At 37.7% G+C, this 16980-nt stretch overlaps 1 protein-coding gene across 1 annotated transcript; it reads right to left on the bottom strand.

Moving 5' to 3' along the window:
- Window positions 1–1258: 1258 nt before the first annotated feature.
- LOC139719866 (DNA/RNA-binding protein KIN17-like) lies at window positions 1259–11567 on the bottom strand. The gene is made up of 10 exons (XM_071631250.1): window positions 11454–11567; window positions 9632–9726; window positions 9004–9170; window positions 8126–8307; window positions 7360–7505; window positions 6033–6135; window positions 5293–5418; window positions 4234–4333; window positions 2823–2923; window positions 1259–2398 (listed from the first exon to the last, which is right to left on the bottom strand). Exons 1-10 carry the CDS (start codon window positions 11565–11567, stop codon window positions 2333–2335), a joined length of 1200 nt encoding a protein of 399 aa, XP_071487351.1. The 3' UTR covers window positions 1259–2332.
- Window positions 11568–16980: the final 5413 nt, after the last annotated feature.

The following is a 16980-nucleotide window of genomic DNA, read 5'->3' as shown; positions in this document are numbered from 1 at the left end:
CGGGTGAGCACACATCCGGCATTTATTCTATCAGCGTACGGAGTTGAATATAATTGTTATTCATTTCAGAACATCAAAGCAAACATTTGACATTTATTTTAGCATCTTCCGGAGCTAAATGTTATTGCAATTTACTTTCGAACGTAAAAGCAAACATCCAGCATTTATTTTATAATCGCAAGGAGTTGAATATTATTGTTACTCTTTTCCGAACGTCAAAGCAAACATCAAACATTAATTTTACCATTAAACGCAGCTGAATGTTACTGTTATTCATTTCGAAATTTAAAAGCAAACATCAGACAGTTGTTTTAGCATCGTATGGACATGATGGAGCAGAATATTACTGCTATTCACTTCCGAACATAAAAACGATCACCTGACATCTATTTTAGCATCTTCCGGAGCCGAAAGCTATTGCTATTTCCTTTCGAAAGTATAAGGAAATATCCGACATTTATTTAACCATGTACGGAGTTGAATGTTATTGTTTTTCATTTCCGAACGTCATAGCAAAAATTCGACATTTATTTCAGCGTCTTCCGGAGCCGAATGTTATCCTTATTCATTTCCGAACGCAAAATCAAATATCTGACATTAGTTTTAGCACCATACGGAGCCGAGTCTTATCGTTATTAATTTCCAAAAGTATTAGCAAACTTCTGACATTTATTTTAGTATCATACCGAGTAGAATATTACCGTTCATTCATTTCCACAATTAAACGCAAACCTCTGACATTTATTTTAGCATCTTACAAAGCCGATTGTTAGCGCTGTTCATTTTCAAAAGTAAAGGCAAAAATCCTACTTTTTTTTTTTTTTGGTGGCGCGATCAGGCCACCGAAGTCTTTATTTCTGAAATTTTGATTTCATTTCCGATTTTCACTCAATTCATTCATATAAAAGTTGATTCAATTCCACTTGACAAGCATGCAAACAATCAGTAGGAACTATAACAGACACCATGTTGAACATTGATAAACGTCGAACATCGATAAACATCGGATAAGTCGAAGAAAATTCGACGTATGCGTACCTCGAAATTCGCGTACGTCGAACTATTTTCTTCAGTCCTGACGAATTCGAGGTATCCGAGGTTGACTGTAATGACATTTTGATGAATTGACCTTGACCCCTAAATTCCCTACATGATCACTGCCAGTCAGTACATGCATATATACTAAGTTCCATGAAGAACCTTGAAATATTTGTGATATGGAGAAAAAAAGTGAAATTTGAACATTTTCACCCGACCTTTAACCTTTGACCTCATGACCCAAAGCGCTCTCTGGGGAATCTTTATTTGGTAGTTCATGCATACACCAAGTTTCAAGAAAATACCTCCAGGCATTGCATAGATATAGGGGAAATAGTGATATTTTGAGCATTTGACCTTGACCTTTTGACCTTTGACCTCGAGCATGTGCACCCAAAAGTTGATAGGCACAACTTCGCCCACTGATACATATACACGCCAAGTTTCATTACGATACCTCTAATAGTTTTTTAGATACGCTGTCCACAAAATTGATTACGGACGGAAGGACAGACGGACGGACGGACAACCCGAAAACTTAATGCCTCCAGCGACACTTCATGGCGGAGGCATTAAAAGACTTGCTATCCTGGCAAACTGTGCCAGCAAGACAGGTTTCTTGGTAGACCCCGTCAAAATATTGCAAGCATATTCTAAATGGAAGAAGATAAATTTTGAGCCCTACTGAGAATTATGTTTTACCTTTAAGCTCCAGTCAACTTTGTTAAAGTGAAATCTGCTGTGGACTACAAGGTAAACCACATGTATCTAGCAGGGGCTATTCAAAAATATGCAATCCTACATGTACTGGTTACACATATTTCTCATAAAGTTGTCAAAGACGTTACCGTGAGTACAGTGAAAATTTTATGTACACAACATTGATACAACAATGACTATTTAACAATGGCCCTCCTTAAAGCTTTCAGCAGTTGGTCTTTTCTTCTTTTGACTGAGATGTATGATAAGTTAGACTAAGATTTCATTGATGTGTTAGTCATGAATCGCATTACGGTAGGTGACTTGTATCACACAAGACTGCTTCAGCTTAGCTGCTGACATGATGCCATGTTGTGAAGCCATAAACTCAAAGGGCAGCTGCCTCGCGCTCCTTCCGTTTTCTGCGTATCACTAGTCACAGAGCCCCACTTGTAAGCTCAGTTCAGAGTTTGATGCTGTCGGCTCCGAAGCCTCTATCTTGTTGAAGTTTGTACAGCGGTCAAGAAAGACACTGGACAGGCATGGATTTCCAAGCATTTGGTCAGACCTCGATGAGAAGTCTTGGCCCACTCCGTCATGATCCGTCAGAGATCTGCAGCTTGGAGATATCCTCGTATGGGAGTCCATCAATCACTTTGCCCTGGTGATATAAATGGACATAAAACTTCATGAGTGTACTCTGCAGCAATGGATATTCATACATAAAATACATATCAAAGCTATACATTTTCTCTCCTACACACTGTTCATTTCAGTTTATGCCTCATGCAAAGTAATTTTTTGCTTTATTCATTTTTGTCCTTTTTTGGACAGGGGTGCCCATTCAGTGATAATAACACCCATTATCCTTGAGGCCTTGTGCGTATAATCACAAGAAACTATGTGCACCAACAAAAATGGGGAAAAAATAGAAAAACACAGAACAAAAGAAAGCAAACGATACAATCCAAAGATAGGAAAAAAATAAACATACCACATAAATTGTGATTCAAAAGAACACATGAAACATGAAAGGCAGGGCTCTAGGCTGATGAATACAAATTTGATGGAAACAAGCGGCTTACCGAGTCAGTTTCTACAGAAACACAGAAGTTTTTCTCATCCAGCGAGTGCATGGTTCCCTTTACTCCTCGGTGACGTCCATTCAAAATACACACCGGCTTTCCTGTGTGGGAGAGAGAAATTAATGACGATGAATGTTGAAGGTACAGAGTGGCAGAAATGACACAAGGATTCCTGATCATACCAGTTTAGTTACAAAAAATACATTTGCAGTTTTAAGGTGACATATCATTATATATAAACAAATTCTCCACTCCATTGATATGAACACTGAATAATACTGCCATGCAGTATAATCCGCTGCAAGTTTACGTTGCATGAGACCCAAACAAGATTTCACATAAAACGAGGGCTTTCTATTGATGTTCAAAACAGATATACAAATATTTTACAAATACAAAATCCTGCACAATTTAGTTAAAGTGAAAGGGCACTGCACATTTACAGTAACTGTATAGAGAGAGTTGAGTTAAACATACAGAGCAGCAATCTTCTTATCATATCCAAAGGGGAGACAGAAAAAAAAAGTTTTCCATTGGTCACAATCACCTACTTATATGCAAATTAGATGAGTTGAGATTAGTTGTGAGACAATGATGATGTCACTGTCACACAAAACTACAACTGACTTCCACACAAATCTCCTTTTAAGTTTGTCTATTCACAATCAATTTATAATCAATAAAGAATATCTTTGGCATTAGATTACATTAGAGGTATATTAACTTTTATAGCAAGAATGTCTTTAAAGGAGAAAGGAATGATCCCTGCCAAAGTAGAAATCATTAACATGATTTCCTTCACATTTTTGCAAAAACGAATGGCAAAGTTGCGAGGCAATGACATCACTGACTCATTTCATTTGCTTTTTCAAAGGTCTTTCATATTTAACATTTGATGTTAATGAAATTTCCATTATTTTGTGATTTTGATTAAAAAAAAAAAAATCAACTTTAAAGTGATGTTTAAGCATTGGTTATGATGGGGTTCAAATTTTAGCTTTTTGTGAGATAATTAGAAACCATTGTATATGACACATTACAAGCATATAATTCTAAGAGGAATTCAAAGTTTAATTGATGAAAATCTTGTTCGAAATAGCTGAGATATCCAAAAACAAAGTAAAATAAAGTGGTATTAATAAAAGATGGACCCACCTTTTTGTAAGGACCATTTTGTTTTGCCTTGTAGTAGAATATCTCGGCTATTTCAAAACCGATTTTCATCAAATAAACTTTTCATTCCTCTGAGAATTATATCCTCTTTAATATTTCATATGAGTGGTTTCTAATTATGTAACAAAAAGTTAAAACCCAAATCTCTATCTCAACCAAAGCTATACCATCCCTTTAACAAAGAAGTTTCTATGCTTGATCTACAAAGATTGAGAATGACCAAATCCAATGAGCATACCTATCCCTGGTATGACAGTCTCAAGATGAGCTTGATCCACTTTGATCTTTGCTCCTGAATCAAGTAGCTTGATGACACCAGTGTAGTAGTTCAGAACCTCCTGCACAGACACACAAAAAAGTTCCTTCACTGATGAACCATCATGATTCTTATACATATAAACACAAGTTTTGCAGCATGTCAATCCTTTTAATGTCAAAACTAATGCAGTATTCAGCACTCAGCGTCAAAAGTCTAAAAAGTGATAACACTTTTGATAATATAAAGTCCTTCCCAATTTTCACAAAATAATCTTAAGGAAACTTTATCACTGAAATTCTACCACGTACCATCACATGCTAGACTTCCAGGTAAAATTGCACCTTGGTTAGCAGTGAGGACGATGAAGATTATATGATAACTCTTCATTTTTCCCTTGTAAAGTACATGAGCTGAACTGAATCATATCTGATGATGCGATAGTGAAACTTCCAAGACTCATTTCCATTCAAGCCTCTTAAATGCTTCACTAATGAATACTGAAGCTTTTACGTCAAGCACGATAGCTGATTGTGCAAAAGATAGCTTTAGCAAGTACAAGTAACAATTCGTCAAGCCCTATCTAAGAGCCCTTTTCACACCCACACACAAACACCTAAAACTGATTATGAGCATAAAGATAGTTCAAATATCCACATTTCAGACCATGGAGTTTGTGTATTACCACACACAAACACATGCACCCAGTATCTCATCTGCACTGCACACATAAAAAGAAAGGAATTTGTTTAATGTTTAACCCATTGAGGATGAGTCCCAAGTATACTCGGGCAGGTGTCTATGGGAAATGCGTGTTGTAGCAAAGTCAGCCCATCCTCAGCGGGTTAAGATGAAAACTATGACTTTATCATCCACAGCACGTTGCCCTCATCAAATCTGCAATTTCATCTGGACTGGGTGTTCTCCTCACAGACACAGCCTCCAATGCACACCCTGTACATGTAATCCTGTAATTCTCTAAATTGTGATTGTACTCAAACCGCAAGCTATTTCTGAAACACTTTCATTTTTCGATTTTACCTTCACAACTCCTTTTTTCTTGAAGTATTTCTCCCCCAGCCTTTTGGTGGTAACTTTGACAACGATCCCTTCTGTGAGCCAGTAGTCAGTTCTGGCAGACAGCCTCGCTTTCTTCTTGGCTTTCTCCTAGAATTGTTATTTGAATTTGATTTCAACTGAAAATGTTACCTTTATTTTGCTCTTTTCACATGACCTATCAAAAAATACACAATCAGTAGAATATAACTGTCATAAACTAAAAGAAATCAAACAGAGTCTAATTCACACGACACTGATCATTCATAGCAAATTTGATGAAGTGCAGGTTACAGGAGGCAAGTACGAGGAGATTGCATATTAGGACAAAATCTGTGGAACCTGAATCAAAGGCATGATTTCTGTCAAACTGCGGTCTACTGTAAAAGGATGGGCAAATGCCTCATGTGCAAAGACTACACAAATACAGTCAGCAGATTATGAATTCAAATGGAAACGATAAAATACCTCAGATGACGCAGGATGCAAAATGAGCTAATTCATCCACAAAGATTTTAGACTGATGTTTGCATGTTCAAATACACTGGTAGGCTTTCTAACTTTTGGAATAATTGGTGTGCATTTTAGGTAACAATGCACAACATTCAGCAAATTTGATATCTTTGTGTCATTTCATTCTGTTTTTAATCTGACGGCTCACACATCCCCACACACGCCTCAACAATTTTGTTTTGATCTTTATCTAAGAAAGAGGGTTCACTGACCTCCATGATCTCCTCGAGAGCTGACTTCCTCTTTCCAGATTCCTTTCTGGAGCTGTCCTTCTTCTTCCCTGCAGCCTCAGCAGCTGCTTGTAAGGCGTTGGTCCTTTACCAAAATATAATCATTCATGAGATGAGATATTTATCACTTATCCATTGTTTTTTAATTTGAGTCCCGGTATGTTTACCCTACATCCTAGTAAGGCACTTATGCCCCTCATGGACAGTGACAGCTATAACCGTACATCTTTACTGAAACTGATCAATGGGAACTTTGATATAACAAGGAAGTTGGGATAAAACCCAGCAATTTCCCTTACTACAGTGGATACCTGGTAATGGGGGGGGGGGGGGGGAACCTACTACAACCGGTATGTGAAGTTAACTACATCATTGGCATTACTTTGATACTGCAGACCAGCACCAACTTATGTATGTCACAATAAAATCTATACCCACATGAAAGTTTATAACACAAAGAATTGGAGATGATATTATAGGTGTGTCCACAATTTAATAGTACTGACGTCAGGTCAAAAGAAAGAAATACCCACAATTTTAGCATGACTACTTAATTATGCTTGTTGTGTATCCTTATGCATTGAAAAAAATAATCCTTGTGAGTTACTTTATACCACTGATTGAGTGTCAAAACATCCTTTGATTAACCAATGAACAACATCCACTTTCTCAGTCTGAAAATGACATCCTTTTGAAGCTGAAGTTGTTAAAATGAGTTTCCCCTTTATTCACATGAATTTAATATTTACACTGTGCTGATATCAGTTCGAACTCGCTATCATAATGAAAAACATGAAAGAAATTTTGAATTTTGAAACCCCAATAAACGTGTTGGTTGAGTGCATGCAGCAATATTAGTAGAACATATCAGCTAAGTTTGAGGAGAATCTAGCAATCCATTAAAAAGTTATAAATTTGTATAAAGTTTTCATCGAGGAATTACTTGATGAAAAGACTCACTCAGTTTGTGACATCAAGTATGTAGTTTTATATAAAGAAAATATAAAAAGAATCCCAAATAATTTCATTACATACGAAAAGTGCTTATTCCCTCGACTTGTTACTGACATACGTTAAGGGTGATATCATTCCCCCTGCTCTCTGAAAGAGATAAGTCAAGTGCTCTTTAAATTCTGCTAGGAAAGTGAAATTGCAACAAAGGTGTAAAAATTCATAACTATTGAATGGATTGTTCAATGTTCTTCAAACCCTGCTGTGTCCTACATACATTGCTGCATTCCCTCAATTCACAAATATATTGGATTCTATTCTCCTTCTTTAAGATGGATTGAGCATCAGAGTTACTCACTTCTTTTCTGAGATGCCTTCCCCTGTCTCTCCTTCTTGCCCCTTCCCTCTGCTGCTGTTCTCCGACGAACTCGAGTTTGACGCTCCAAAGCTGAACGTCACCTTCTGCTCGTCGCTGTCACGTTGGAGCTCTGTGAACTCCGCTTGCTGTGGTCACAAAAAAAACAACAAAAAATGACCACTCAAAACATGAATACAACCAAGGCTCTAGTCACAGCACAATGGTAGTCTAATTGCAACAAAGAAACGGACTTCTAATATTTTTGAGGTGCACCATATGATAATGCCAAACCTGCAATAATATCCAAATCACATAAACTTCAGGTTATACCACAGCAAATCCACCCTGCTATTCACGCATCACAAGGAGCATGTTATCAGAAAGCAAGTGCTGTCGAGAATACATGAAGCCCCTTGTCCTAATTTGAAATGACAATCTCATGTTGGCATATTAGGATTACGCAAAGCAAAACTCTCTTCACATACTTACATTTCTCCAATTTAAAGCTCAAAATCATGTCAATGTTGCCTATTTCTTCTAATTTGTTACATGAACATAACAGAAACCAACATTAGCAATGTGTATGCTAAATTCAAATGAAAGAAAAAAATATAGATCAAGAACAGATACAGACAATTCAACAGAAGGCTTCCATACACTGCTTTAAGAAAAAGAAAGATCACAAAACATCAAAGGCAGTAGTGCCACCAGAGTACTTATGATTATTTCCAGTCTTTCCCAATATCTACTTCAACCACAGACTGACCTTTGACCCCTGAGCCCCACCCCTGGCAACCTGCTCCTCAATGTGTTTCATGATGCGTTCCTCATCATCCATGTCCATCTTCTCTTTCTTGCGCAGTTGCTCCTGCCTTCTCAGGGTCTCTGGGTCTCTGTCGATGTACGTTATGAACCATCCTTTCTCAGTGTGATCCACATTGCAGTACCCTGTCAACAAATATTTTGAAGGGCAGATCATGTTTAGTAGCTCTGTGGGAAGATGCAAAACTGCTTAACTGGCCACCGCATTATGAAAATATTCGTCTTGCCAGATCTGAGGGCAAGCTCCCACAGACTGCAACCTACAAAAGGCATGGCAATTATTATTGGCCAACATATGGAAACCAGCAAGCATATGAAGCACAAACTAGCAGCAACTTGAAATTTTCAGTTACGCAACCTCATACTGATGACAGATATTTTTCATCCATGGTTCATGGCAACAGTTTGGGTCCAAGTGGAGATAGGCAACAGTTTGGGTCCAAGTGGAGATATTTCTGGCCGCAATAATACCCAATCTACATATCCTCCCATGTGTAGGATGTATACATATTATGCCTACTTTATTTTTATCTCCACCCCAAAATAGATAAACTCCAAAAGAAAGAGAGAGAGAAAAAAAAACCTACAGAGCGTTTCGAAAATGACAAAAAATATTCATGATGACTGGTTAAGAAATGCTTTCGGAAAGATTGTGAAATTTCATCATTTCCTCATTTCTTATCCGATTTTGATCATTTTTGCACTGTTCTGCAGGGATTTTTTTTTCTTTCTCATGAAATTGATACAATTTGGGGGTGAATTTCTCTTTTAATACCATGGTAGATTCCTAACTGGTGTAACAGAATGATTTGATTTTCTTACCCTCTCTGCCCAGCCACTTGACAAACTCTGTGAGAGTCTCCCACTTGGTGGAGTTCATGTGGACATGGTGCCTGTCCTGGATGTATTCGTTGTACACAATGTTAGAGTGGACACGACGAGTGTTGAACCTGCGCCGCAGTAACTCCATGAATGTTTCATGGAATTCCCTGAAATGATACAAGGGGGGGGCATGCAAAGCTGTAAAGAATTTTGATGTGAAATCATATACTGCTCTAATTTCCTCCTCCTCACCACTTCAAAATCCAAGAATGAGAACTGCCTTTATTGGATAAATACATTTGTACAGTGTGTCTCTGCAGTAATCGACATGAAGATAGTTCAGGCACTGCCATGATAGCACAGATAAATAGACACACAGGCTAAAATCAAATGGCATAGAATTTTATCCTTTCACCCTCTTAACCTCCTCCTCACCCATTATTGTAAGACATCTCACAGATGAAAAGCAAAGATTTTGAATGCACATTATCAATTGGAATACAAGTTAAAACTGTTAATAGTAACAATTCAGGACATACCATTTACACAACAGACAATAGATGCCCAATTACAGTAATCTACCCATTGCATGTACATGTATACATTAGATGACTAAATAATCACTCACTTTGAGAAGGAATCCAAGAAATCATCTTCATTATCAGCAAAGAGCAAAAGCTGTCTCTGGTGTGACTCTGAGGTCAGATGACACTTGAAGCCATTCTGGTTGAAGGTAGGAGATAAAGTATACTTGATGATGAATAAACAGCCACAGTAAGCAACAGAAATCAACTGTTACCAAAGTCTTTGGTGAATAGAAATGTCGGGGATATGTTCCGCGGAGACTATGACCTACGTGTGGGCTGTGGCTTCACAGAATCCCTTCCCAAGGATAAGGAGAGCCGTAAAAGTAAAAAAGTGATAAAAAACTCCTCCAGACAGACAGGCTTGTCTAGCTAGGCTTTGGTCTGCAAAAATGCTGCAACTGATTGACTGAAGTAAATTGACCCTACCTGTCAAAATATCAAAAATCCTTCATAAATTCTAAAAAAATTTTCTGATTACTAGCAAAATTTAATCATTTGTTTCTTGTGTCATTCTCAACCTTTTCTGTGAGTTTCATCCAAATCTGTTCACTGCTTTTTTAGTTATTTTGCACACGGACGAACAAACCACGGCGTTGCCGCCATATCATAACTGTCGGGTAACATCCCCAGTATTCGGTCACTTAAGCTTTTTTGCAATATTTTTCAAACTAAAATCATACATCATATCTACAGCAATGTATGTGAAATATATCAAATGTCTTTAATCTCAATTTTCATTTTGTTAAATATCACGCAGAATTTCACAAAATCGCAAAATATATCACTTTGAAAATTCCCCAGTATACAGTCACCGGCACCAGTATTCGGTCACGCGATATGCGCGTTCAAAGTCAATGCGTGTTCAAGGCAGCTGAAAGATGCGCGCGCGCGCTACCTTGTTGGCGCAAAATTGCATCGGGGATGTTGCGGCGCCCGTTGGTGATCGAATACAGGGGACTCGTTACTTGCATTCAACCCTTGTTCATTGAGACACTGTATCGGCACGTACGGAAATTTTGTTTTTCTTTTCCGTTTTTGAGGATACCATCACACTCCATGAGTCCAAGCTTGCAATAAGCAAAAAAAATCCTGCGAGAGAACGGCCCATTTCTTGATTTTTAGCGCTTTTTCGGTGACCCATACTCTTAAAACTGGGCCTTATCCATGCGCGCTTTTGAAAAGCAGCGCCGATTCTGCACTTTTTGACAGTAAAATTTGGGATTTCGGATAGATTTTTGGAGGGGGCTAAGGGAGTTTCCTGTTGTGAATGAGTGTGCAAGTATGTGAATTGATGTGATTTGTGTGTGTTGTGACAGTTGAACTTACTGGCTGGTGACTACCCCTAAAGTGACCGAATACCAGTAGCTGACCAAATACTGGTGGTGCTCTTACCCTACTAAAACTTTTAACGAAAACATAACCTCCTCCCTCGGAGGAGGTAATATTCATATTTATGCCACTATACCCAAGTCCAAAATTCCTGTACAGGATATGTATCAAGTACTCAACTACAGTGTAACTTCCACTATATACTACCAATATGTCACCCACAAGTGTTCATTTAATATGGCAAGTGTTGCTGTTACAGGAACAGAAATCTGAAATTTTATTCCACAACACATCTTTGTATGGATGGGACCACGTATACTTCGCATCCAAGTTACACTGCAATATTGTGTAATTTAACTGGACAAATTCTTACCTCATCACGACACTGCTTTTGACACATTGACATTTTGACACATTGAGGAACAGAAATCTGAAATTTTATTCCACAACACATCTTTGTATGGATGGGACCACGCATACTTCGCATCCAAGTTACACTGCAATATTGTGTAATTTAACTGGACAAATTCTTACCTCATCACGACACTGCTTTTGACACATTTGGCAGTACCATCTCAACTTCTGCAATCCTTTGGCCTTGATACGATTTGCAATTGCCTTAGGAGTGAGAAATCCCTGTTTAGGCATTGTGGAAAATTGTAAAATAGCGGCTCTCTTCTTGGCAGTCTTGCTGTATGTTGTTCTCACCAGCTTCCACACACACAACACACACGTACACCTAACCGCAGCAGCGACCCCATACGGACAAATACTGTTACTGTGTTACAGTGCCCCGCGACGGGGTTAACGTACACCTTGCACCAATGTTCGACGTTTCTCACATCACATTACAGGCACTTGTCGCCGCACGGTACCGGTACGAATGTGTACTCTGTGGGCCCATGGGATGTACTCAAAGAGATTTTACTGGGGGAAATCTCTTTGGATGTACTGCAGTAGACTGATCCCTCAGTGGTGAGTTGTGTGCAAATGGAATAGCGCACTCTGTTGCCAAAGTTTGCATAATTTTTGACGCTTCAGCATCTCAAAGCTGGGTAGAATTGTCTGTTTTTAGCATAATTCTAGCGTAATTGTTTACAGAAATGAAGTTACTATGCGTTTTGTATACTGCAGTAATTTTTGTTTGTTTATTTGCCGATGAAATTGACAGTTAAAACTTGTGATGATCTGGGTTTGTTTTTTTTTTTTGTTTCTTTGTTTGTTTGTTCTGCTTGTCAGCCGATTTTGATATGACATAATTTCATGGCAGTTTAGCATAATTTACTCCCGCCTCGAGCACAATTCCATTTTTCACGCTGGTCACAGTGATTCTGAACCCCACTGAAATAATCTTACATATAGCACAGTAAAGAGTGTTGTTTGAGTTTGTGGCGTCCCCCCCCCCCTTCCTCCTCCTTTTCTTCATCATAATCTTCTTCTTCTTCTTCTTCTTCTTCTTCTTCTTCTTCTTTCAAAAGACTCACATTATTAAAGTCGTTGCTCTGGTTGCGCTGGCGTATGATGGGTGCTTTCATATCTCCCATGGTTATAGTTTGCCGGATTAACATTCATTCACAGTCTGTCTTCAGTTGTTACTTTCTCTCTCTTCTGCTCCTCTCCCCTCCCCACCCCCCCCCCCCCAGCAACTGAACGAATTTTTTTTATAGGACACACATATAGACCGTCGATTATTCTATATAAGTTCACTTCATGATGTAAACATTATTTTGTAAACGTCATAAATCATTTCAAGAAGCGATTCCCACAGATGTTTGAATCATGCTAAAATGTCTAAAGGGCACATGTGGATAGAAATGATTTCCATCTGGGCCTACTTATAAATCATGATAATAATTATGTTACTTTTTTGTGGAGGGGGGGGGGGTGTATTGATTCATAAGAATATTGCTCTGTGATACCTAACCATGCTCAAGATATGCATAATTATTCATTTGGGCTTTCTTTCCTTTTACTCCGAATACATTTTATATGTGCGTGCGTATTTGCCAACCTCTCCATAATAGCATTGCTCAGTTAAGCAAATCATACTTCCGAATTCTCGGAAATTGCCTAAGTTTTAGGGACAAGGCATTCTGCGCACACCTGACCTTTCAGTTCCATCAATAACTGTGACAAAAATTCATCTTGCCAATGTTCAAGCCAGTGCCTATATATATGCAACATCATGAGCCGATTGTACGGATGATTAAAACACTTTGCCTTGAGAGTTTTTGATTAAAATATGGGGAGAGCTGGCTGTTCTCTGAGGTTAGCAGCCTACCCCCTCCCCCGAAATTATTACAATTATTTTGTAGTAGGACTCACAGAGGCCATTAGTTTAACCAGAAATTTAAAATTAGGTAGAGTAGCCCTATATGTCATGTATTTTCGTTTTATAGTTTGGATAAAAATCTTAACATGCAAAAAATGAAGAAAAATGAAATGAAAAGCCGTGTGGTGGATGCAATGTTGTGGAGGAATCCCACAGACAGTGACTATGAGCCAGCTTGAAATTTGCGACGCGAACGCTAAGACAACGTTTCCTCCCAGAAGCAATAGAAACAGCTCTCTCGCGCATGTGCAGAACACCAATTTATGCGTGCTTAGCGTCGTCTTAGCTTTGGCGTCGCAGATCGATGTCAAATAGCTTTTAAAGTGACCGTACGAATCAGCGCGCGATGTCACAATTTTGCTTTGTGATGTCACAAAGTGACCAGACGAAGCAGCGCGCAATGTCGCAGTCGCTTTGTGATGTCACATAATATGTTTCGTGATGTCACAATTGCTTTGTGATGTCACCCTCTCTTTGTGACATCATTTCACATACCATACAGTGTGAAACATGCCAACATTTATATAATATTGGATGGCCTTGAGGTTAATACAAGGAAATATTGGACGAGCTATGCACAAATATTGGACGAGTCAAAGACGAGTCCGATATTTTGCTTAGCGAGTCCAATATTTCCTTGCATTGACCGAAAATAGGACATCCAATATCAATATTATTATCCTACAGAGGATTTTAGCAAAGAATATTTTCACTTACCCTTTCTGTCTCTGAGTGCTGTATGGTCTCCTACTGTACTTGATCCTGACATGGGGTATGGTTCACACTCTTCAGTGCAAGTTAATCCACTTCATTCCCAGATCTATATGATTTATGTATTTTGATGTACATTCCAAAGGAAACTTAGATCAAGGTCGAATGAACTAATTAATATGTAAAATTTGTTTGTATATAAACACAGAATTTTAGAAAAAAACGATATTTCAGTTAATTCGTGACTGACCAATCACAGACGTTTTTACTTCTTATTTCGGGTCATCTCGTATATCTCAACCAATCACGGTGCAGTTTGCCGTCCAATATTTTAAATATTGGTCGCCTCGGCAAAAAAAAAAAAATATTGGTCGAGTTCAACAAACTTTCTAAGTGGGTCGGAGGTTATGAGGCGCGTCGACTAAATAACACTTGTATTTGGGCTCTAAAAATCCTCTGTATAGATAATAATCTGAAATAACTGAAAAAAAACAACATATAATCACGTGAAGCTCTTTCAACCAATCACTAGAGGATGAATTTTTGATTAAAATTATTTGATTATTAGCAATAAAGATATTATAATAATATTAATCATAATAAACCTGAATAATAATGATAACAACAACAACAACAACAGTAATGTCTTCTTTATCCTCAACACTCTTCAGTGCTGCTGCAGCTCTGTAACCAGAGAACCCTGCCATTATTTATTACTTCAGCGTTGCCAGGTATCATTTGACACCAGTATGACTCGAAAGGGAAGTGGTGCATGGGTAAAAATATTTTGCCCTCAGACGTAGGCCTATAGTATGTGCTTGACGGAATTCGAACTCGGGACCCCCCGATTGAAAGTCATAAGTCTTATCTACTTCATGACAAGTAGTGTCAATAACTTTGTCCTTCTCATAACAGCACATTTCTACTCCAGACGGAGGATGATGTTGCATTGTAAACAATGTATTTGTATTTGAATTTTATATATATATATATATATATATATATATATATATATATATATATATATTGATATTGTATATTCCAATAACTTTGTCCTTCTCTTGATAGCATATCTCCACTCCAGACGGAGGAGGATGTTGCATTGTAAACGATGTATTTGTATTTGAATTCGTATATATAATATGTATGTTATATCACTGTACTCTGTAATTTGTAAGCCATGCGTATTTGTATGTAACTATACGTATTTTGTATTGTTTTTATGCAAAGCACATTTGTAAATCAGTTTTTTTAACTGAAAGGGCTACCCTGTGAAAATAAAACGGAATAAAATAAAAATGAATATTAAAGTATGTATAACATTTTACGTTAAAGATCCAACAGCAGCAGCAGCAGCAGCAGCAGCAGCAGCAATAACAACAACAACATATACATGCAACGGCTGGATATCCTTCACCATCATGGCTGTTTCTTGTTGACACTCGTCCCCTGTTTAACAAAGAAGAATGACGGTTTAAAAGTTTCCGAGAACGGATTTCTAAGTGGATCAATTCAAATATAGATTATATCATTTTGTTCTAAAATCTTTGATTCCAAATATAATACGGCGAAGTGAGATTCCGCAAAATCATCGATAACGCGCGTTTTGAAAGTAAAATAAATCCTTTCATTATTTAGAGGGAAAAACTAAACCAAAATAACCATAACAAAGCAAAGGAACACAAAACGATGTATTTTTACGCTATACTTCATCATTAGTATAACGGGATACAATGCATCTCTAGTTAATGAAAGTATGACAACATCACCTTTCAATTTTCTGAACCATATTCGTTTTGATATTGTCATCACATATGATCCCGAGATATTTGGAATACTACACTAAAACTTGTTAGACATGCGGAAAGTGTATATATAGCATAATATCCTCAAAGTCAAATCTAAATTGTTGTTTGTTGGTATAAAGGTTTTGAAGGCATTAGTGGTATTCTCGCTGTTTTACTTTGATTCATGACACTAAACAGACTGGATTGGTTTGTGCACAACTTTTACTGAAGAGAGATATTATACTGAAGATGCTTTATATCTTTGCGATTGTATATGTGCATGAACCAAAAATCAAAGTGTTCTAATGCAGTATTCAGCAATGATATCAATGGCCACTGACGATTCTCGCGAGAGATACTGATTGAGGTATAGTCTGCATTATAGCTGTAGGTGTGTCAGTCGGGATGGCAGATGCCCTCTCTGCTGAAGCGCTTATGATTATAAACAATGAAAAGACGTGCATGATCCCAATATTAAGATCCACCGAAGGACCTACGTATACTTTCAATCACAAGCAGAAATTAAATCGCGATTAAAAGATAGAATCAATCATCTTTATCGTATACTGATTGTCATACATATACATCACATAAAACTTAATCAGTCTGTCGTTCAATAACAAGGTCACACAGAGTGTACCACGTTTTCACATCATGTATAGAGACAAATAAACCAAAACAAAACGTATTGGGGTAACTCTCGTGGTCTGTAATTTTGAACTGGCCATTTAAGGTTTTGATAAGAGACGGTATACAATTGGCATTAATCACTCGATAGCATGTCTGAGATGAGGGCCGATGTATGCCATCACAATGTTGATTAATTTTGTCTAATTACCCTTTCCTGTATTTGGACGATGCAAAGAGTATTTGTTAATGACCTGTAATCGTTTGTTAAGTTCCTGTTTCTATCTCTCATAATTAGAACTATTTTCCGAAGATTTCCGTCGTCTTGAAAGTTTTCCATCAAATAAGATCTATATAATAGGTAGCAATGTAAAAACAAAATCAACAATGCCAGATTTCAACACCGACTATAACAGAAATTCTGTCCATTTTTTGTGTCTTTAGTTTATCATCATATACGATGATATTCCAAACTGTTGTTTCCGAAACTCATCTATATGTGAATGTTTTGATGACTTATCAGTGGAGAGCGGTGCAATGCCATTTATCTAATTAAGGTGTGGACACACATGTATAATACTTCTGACGCAGGTTGTAGTCTAAC

The sequence above is a fragment of the Diadema antillarum genome, unplaced genomic scaffold (genome assembly GCF_040938485.1).
Source record: "Diadema antillarum isolate AM-2024a unplaced genomic scaffold, OU_Dant_1.0 scf00000116, whole genome shotgun sequence".
NCBI classification, from domain to species: domain Eukaryota; kingdom Metazoa; phylum Echinodermata; class Echinoidea; order Diadematoida; family Diadematidae; genus Diadema; species Diadema antillarum.
The sequence above is the reverse complement of the archived record's forward strand: the minus strand, read 5'-3'. Positions and strand labels throughout refer to the sequence as shown.

Bases quoted from the DNA above. Each gene is read 5' to 3' on its own strand.
- LOC139719866 (XM_071631250.1), bottom strand. From the start codon at position 11,567: ATGCCTAAACAGGGATTTCTCACTCCTAAGGCAATTGCAAATCGTATC. The intron at 7,506-8,125 runs GTCAGTCTGTGG...TTGTGACCACAG, and splicing joins GTGGGGCTCAGGGGTCAAAG to CAAGCGGAGTTCACAGAGCT. The intron at 4,334-5,292 runs GTAAAATCGAAA...GTGTCTGTGCAG, and splicing joins AGAAAAAAGGAGTTGTGAAG to GAGGTTCTGAACTACTACAC.